The sequence below is a fragment of the Trachypithecus francoisi genome, unplaced genomic scaffold, assembly GCF_009764315.1.
Source record: "Trachypithecus francoisi isolate TF-2019V2 unplaced genomic scaffold, Tfra_2.0 Lachesis_group21, whole genome shotgun sequence".
NCBI classification, from domain to species: domain Eukaryota; kingdom Metazoa; phylum Chordata; class Mammalia; order Primates; family Cercopithecidae; genus Trachypithecus; species Trachypithecus francoisi.
In genome coordinates, this window is record NW_022681467.1 from 40,471,101 (window position 1) to 40,477,778 (window position 6,678).

Genomic DNA, 6,678 nt, shown 5'->3' on the forward strand with positions numbered 1-6,678 from the left:
CAGAGGGTGAAGGCTTCCTTCCATTCTCGCTCTCCTCCGCACCTCTGCCTGCACCCCCACTCAGCCTTCAGTTGGAATTGGCTCTGCCTCTGGTTCTAGCGGGGAGTGGGGAGGGACACAGAGCCGCATCCTGAAAGGGAAACAAGGTAGATGGACCTCTGTCTCCCTTCCCACCAAACAGAACCAGGTGGGCCTATGGCAGCTGCAAACCGAGGAAGCTGGAGCCAGGAGTCTGGGGGCTTGGGGATGGGGAAGGGGGTGCCTAAGGGAAAGAGAAGAGAAGGAAAGAGCTCTGATAGCACCAGAGCAGACTTGCAGACCAGTGATCTGTACAATGGGGTAAGGGGTGAATCCTCATGCACCTGATTTTTCTAAGATCATTCTTTCAGGATAATTTGATTAAAATAAAGTGGTTTGGGCTGGGCATGGTGGCTCATGCCTGTAATCCTAGTACTTTGGGAGGCTGAGATGGGAGGATCATTGAGTTCAGGAGTTTGAGACCAGCCTGGTGACATAGTGAAACCCCATCTCTACAAAAAAAGAAAAAAAAATTAGCCAGGGGTGGTGGCGCATGCCTGTAGTCCCAGCTACTTGGGAGGTTGAAGTGAGAGGATCATTTGAGCCTGGGAGGCAAGGATTGCAGCAGGCTGAGATCGCACCACTGTACCCCACCCTGGGAGACAGAGTGAGACCCTGCCTCAAAGTAAATAAATTAATAAAGTGGTTTGTGTCCATACTCTCACCCCACCCCTCAACTTGAACTATGGGAACAACTGATTCAACTTTCCATCATGCTTCAGTTATCCAAATCTAGAAGAGTTCTGCTCAGCTCTGAAAACAATAAGAAAATGGGAAGGGGGGTGTGGTCAGGAAGAAGGGAGATAGGAAAGGTCCTGCCCTGGAGGGTGAGGTTGGGAGTAGAGGCTTCAAAGTCGCAACCTCCTGCCTCCACGTGGTCCTGATCATGAAGGATATTTTAAGGCCTCCTCCCTCATCCACCCAGCCAGCCTCCTTCTAGGGCTGAAGGATTCATTCCCACCATCTTAGAGGGAAGGGGTGAGACAGCAGGACATTTTGTTTCCCAGAAAAAGCTCAGGTCAAATTTCAAGGACAAAAGTTAGCACTTGGTCTGGGAAAGAAAACTGCCACACAGAATAAAGGGGGAGGGGGAGCACTCCAGTGGGGTCATTCCAGGTGCCTGGGGGTGTGGGGAGAAATTGGAACTCTCATTCTCCCTGCCAGGATCTGTCTGGCAGGATATGGGTATCGCCGCCTCATCACCCAGAAGTACTCAGACCACCCCCTACATTTCCCCTCTGTCCAAAAATGGGGAGCGGGGTGCTGTGGTGCTAGTTTTTGGATCCCATTCACTATCCCACCCTGCCCCCAGCCCAACAGATTTGGTCTGAGCGGAAGAGGGTGGTGCCGGGAAGGGCTTTCCAGCCCAGAGATGTGGCCCAAACCGCTAGGAGAGGGACCGGTAGGTAGCTGGCTGGTGTTGCCATGGCAACTTCCTCCCTGCGCTGGATCGAAGCTTCCATCCTATGGGCAAATCAGAGCTGGCTGCTCCAGCTTCTCCGCCCTTCTCCCGGGCGGGAGGGGGAGAACTGGACGCTGAAACCACTTGGTCAGGCTCAGGAACACCATGCTCAATTCCAGACCCTGATGTAACAACCCCCTTTGGCATCTGTTGGAAACTAGAGACACCCCAGCTCCCCAGCTAGGCCCCAAGGCAGAGTGTCAGGGCTGGGGCTGTAGATGTGATTGGTGCAAATGAAGTGGTCAGGAAGAGCAGGGAACCAGTGGCTGAAATCCTCCCCACCCTCTTGACTGGCAGGCGAGTTCCCCAAATCCCTATGTTTAAGCCACTTCAAAGAAGGAGGGCCCAGCTCTACCTTAATAACTACAACGCTGCAATAAAAATTATTGCAATTATATTAAAATTACAAAGCTAGCATTTTGAGAATCAGCCTTCTCCCCTCCCCAAACCCACAGATCCTTTTCTATGGTCATGTTCAGAAACAGCTCTTTCTCAGTAACAAGACAGATAACAGCTAACATGTATTGAGAGCCTACCTCATGCCAGGTACTGTACTAAGACCTCTGCACAGCACAAACAGCATAATAGTTCATTAAAAGCACAGATACTTGGGTCAGATTGCCCAAGTTCAAGGCTTCATTCCCTCACTTCCTGGCTGAGTGACCTTGAAGGAATTAATACGTCTGTGCCTCAGTTTTCTCATCTGAAAATGGGGATGTTAACAGGATGGCAGTTTCATAGGCTTGTTATGAGGAATGAGTTAACATATTTAAAATGCCTGGGAATATGTCTCGCACAAAGGTAATCATTTGTAAAATGTTAACCCTATGCAGTCCATGTTATTATTTTTCTTCTTCCTTACAGATACGAAACTGAGGCCACGTGTCTAACTCCTCCCCAATTACAAACCCAGTGCCAACAAGGCTGGGCAACAAAACGCACACACAAAAACGCCCCCAAGTACATGTTTCCCTAAAGCCCCAGCATCCTTGTGAGAGAGGGCAAAAGGAGCATCTCATGAAATAAGTTCAAAGTGCACGAGGGAAGATGCCCCTTGAGAGGAATTCTAGGAACCAGTAATGACCAGCATCCTGGGCCCACAGGGGGCTGGAAAGAGGTGTGAGGAAGGCTCAGCTTCCTGTGCCCACCCCAGTGGCCAAGGATCTCAAGTCCAAATCAGGAATGAGCTCTGCCCCAGTTAAGGCTAATGAGAAAAAGGCTCCTTCTCACACCTTTTCTCAGGAAACTAGCAAAAGGATGGCAACTAAACCCTGAAGATGGCTCTGGCTCAGTCTGGTTGGAAAAAGATGCATTCGACATGAGTTGGAAGCAGCAACAAAGGGGAGGCTCCGAGATGAGCCGGAGGCCTGTCAGGGACACATTTCTGAGACGGAGCCAGCAGAGACAGACAGGAATTAAGAGGACCAAGGGAGGGAGGGGAGAAGAGAAAGGTGGAGCCACGCCTGTGTCCAGTATGGGAGAGACCATTCCATTGCTTTTAGAAATCAGTTCAGCGCAGTGCTGTTCTAAAAGAATAAATCCAAAAGGCTTCTTTTAGGAGAAAATTAATGACTTTAAGGAGAACGAGAGAAATTAAGCACCAACACAATGCTGCCTACTTCCGACTTTCACCAGATATTCATTATTCTTCCGGAAATGAAAGTTGACTTTCTCCCTCCCCCTCCCAAATTTGAAGCATCCCTCAAGAACAGACAGTGAGCACAAGATGCCCAAATCAAACTCTTGGTCGCCAGCCGCGCCCCCAGGCCTCCTCACCTGGGAAATATTTTCTACAAAGTGAGGTCTAGATTTCTTAAAAATCCTCTTTCAGAGGGAGGGCTACTGGTTTAATGGAAAGAGAACCATAAACCTGATTTTAGTCTCAGCTCTGTGGCTGCCTCACTAGATGACCTTGGGATATATTACACACACACACACATACCCATTCCAGGGCTTCAGTCACACATATACAAACACTCACACAAATACACACACACACCCCCATCCATTTGCGGGCAAAAAGGGGATAGACAAGATGATTTCTAGGTCTCTTCCAAGTGAAACACTAAAGAATTTCAAGAAGCCTGCTGGAAAAAACAAACATGAGTGGACCTTTAAAAATATCATTAATACTACATGAAGTTATCTGTTCTGACTTAAGTGAAACCAGAGCAAGTTGCCTGCAGCCTGCAATAACCAAGGTGTTTGACCCATGACACAGGGTTTGAAGAAAAACCAAACCATTCCTGCCTCTGATGCTCCTACAAACCCACGCTCCTGCCCAGACTGGCTCTTGAGATCCAAGTGGCCTGCTGACCACTCTACTGTGTTGGGGAGGCCCCTACTTCTTCCCTCCTTGCCTTGTCCAGAATAATAATCCAACCTCCCTCAGCTACATCAAGGCAGAAGTTAAACCTCTGAGCCTCAGTTGTTTTTTTCTGTAAAATGGTGCTTGTAAAAATGGTAAAATGTCTCTGCAGTAACCATCTTTACCCTTACCCCCATCCCCACCTCCAGGTCAATAGAAAGACAGGTCTACTGGGGATCTGCCTCACCCATCATTCACCAGTCAACAAATTCTTCTGAAGAACAAGCAGGAAGACATGACCACCACTTCATCCCATGATAGAACCTTGGTTGCCAGGTTGATCAGACAAGGGTCCCCAAAGACTAAGTCTAAACCTGGGCCCAGGAACTTCCTAAAACCGTAGGCTACCTTTTGTGGATGGTGCATACATGCACTTCGGGAGAGACAGTCCATGGTTTCCTCAGAGACTTGAAAGTGCCCATGAAACCATTTTGCTCCTCCAGCACATACGCTCCTCTGTTTTGTGCCCCCATTGAATTCAAATACTCTTGGATTTTCAGCTCACAAAACACTGAACTCCACCCTCACACCATACAGAGCCTTGCATCGATACGATGATCCCCATTTCAGAGACGAGGAAATTCAGGCTCAGGGGTGGCATGACTTGCCCAAGGTCACAGCTAATAAGTAGAGAATGAAGACTGGAACCTGATTCCGATTCCCAATCTGGCATTCTTTGGGGAACTGTCACCCAAGCCCTCTAGCTACCCCACCTGTTGGTGGATTCCCTTCCTCACCCCAGAACCAAATCCGGAGCTCTCATGTTCCTTCTGCCGGGTCCCAGGGCCCTAAAGAGTAGGTTTCCCTACAGCTCCCCACCCCTCCCTCTGGCTGAGGTTGTGCGCAGGCCTGGGAGGAGGAGGTTCAAGCCGCTGGATGGTGGCCGGCTTCAGCCCACCAAGAAAGGCGACTCCAGGGACGAGAGCACCTGAGGTCAGGGGCACACACCAGCGCGCGGACAAGTGTAGAGTTGGCGCCGCCCTACACCTCTCTCTGGGAAGTGAGGGGAGGAAAGGCCGTCACCTGGCCGGTTCCCCTCCGGTTCCCCTCCGTCTGCCCCAGGCGTATAAGAAGCAGGAGTCTGGAGCCCCAGCCCCTGAGGAAAGGAGAGGAGAGACAATTGGGGGCGCTCAAGGCCTCGGGCGCCGGGCAGGGGTCTTGGGCAGGGATCCTCTGGATGCGGCCAAGACAAAGATGGAGAGGTAAGGTCTGCGCGCCACCTCCAATGGCGAGGGGCCCGTCGGAACCCCAGGGTGGGACGACCAAAGGCCCCGGCTTGAAGAGTGGGCACATTCAGGAGACTCGGGGAGGGTGGCAGGTCGGATCCAGGGACGAGGCAAGGGGCCTCCAATAGGCGCAGGTGAGGAGGGAGAGCTGGGTCCTGGCGACCCAAAGGGCCCACCTGCGGGAAAGGTGAATGCAGACGATCTCGGGGTCCCTGGGGGACAAGGCCAGAAGACAGCGCATCCTGGAGACCCTGAGGTCCCGTGGGTGCGGAAGGAGACCCTGGGGGCGCCTTCCCAGGGCGTTGGGGGTGGGAAGGAGGGCGCAAGGGTCGGAGAGGGGGCCTCCGGACCAGGATCCCGGGACACCCCGGGGGTCTGGGGACCGGCCGCGCGCTTACCTGCGTCCTCATCGTCGAAGGAGTTCATGCACGGGAAGTAGATGGCGAGAGCCTCGAAGGAGGCGGACAGACTGAGGCGGCTCTGCGAGCGCTCCATGCCCGCACCAGCGCCGGGCGCCTCGGCCGCGGCGGCGGCGGCGGCGGGCGGCTTGGGCAGCTTGGCCGCCCCATTCTTGACGCGGAGTACGGCGCGCGGCGTGGTGGCGGCGGCCCGGGGCCGGTCCGGGGCTCCGCTGCGAGGCTGGCGGGAGCGGCGGGGCCGGCGGGCGGGCCAGGAGCTGGCGGCGCGCAGAGCCCGAGGCGCACTGTGCTCCCGGCGGCGGCGGCTGTGGCGGCGGCGGCGGCGGCAGCAGTGGCGGTGGCGGCGCAGCGCGCTCTGGCCCGCGGCGCCCCCCGCCGGCCGCGCGGGGCGGGCTTGGAGCGGCGCCGCAGCCAATCCGTGCCGCCGGGGAGGGGGCGCCGCTGCGGGGCGTGGGAGCCCAGAGGCAGCCTGCTGCGGCCCCTGCTAGCCGCCCCGGGGCCGATAGTTGCGCGCTGGGAGGCAGGCGCGGGGCAAGGTTGTCTGGGCCCTGGTCCGAGGGCTATCCCCGACCCCGCCGCGGCCCCCACCCTCAGCCGGCCGACTTGCGGAGAGGCCGGCGTCCAGTCCCCCACCCAGACAGGCCTCTCCCAGAAACACGGGCGCGCTCGGAGGGGATGCGCTCAGAGGGTCCCGCCCAGACGGGTCCGCATTCGGCCTCCCACACAGAGACCCTCGGCTTCACACCTGCACCCACAGAGAAGCTCAAACAGGCACCCACACCTACACATTCACTCTGCAACATGCCCCGCAGACACCCGGACAGATACACCCACAGACCCACCCCCTCACAGATGTGGGGACAGAGACGTCCACGGACACACGCAGACTCACGCAGAGACCTGCAAACACACTCAGGGAGGTAGGCAGGCCACCCCTAGTGCCCGGCCTCCCACACGGGGAGACTCTCAGATGCCACAAAACCCCACGAAAGTTCAGGCAGGCATACACAGCCTCATGCATTCACACTTACCCACAGACACCCCAGAATTCATACACACACTCATACACTCAGATGAACACACAAGTCCAGATCCAGCACATACTCTGTGTCGCCTACCCCGGTG

The 6,678-nt window shown here is 55.0% G+C and overlaps 1 protein-coding gene across 1 annotated transcript in view; it reads right to left on the reverse strand.

Moving 5' to 3' along the window:
• Window positions 1–5,904, reverse strand: part of RIMS4 (regulating synaptic membrane exocytosis 4) — a 58,362-nt gene extending 52,458 nt beyond the window's left edge. Inside the window, exon 1 of the mRNA XM_033186508.1 lies at window positions 5,533–5,904. Coding sequence (XP_033042399.1) covers window positions 5,533–5,629 — 97 coding nt within the window. The 5' untranslated portion in view covers window positions 5,630–5,904. The remainder of the gene's footprint in view (window positions 1–5,532) is intronic.
• Between the last annotated feature and the right edge of the window lie 774 nt (window positions 5,905–6,678).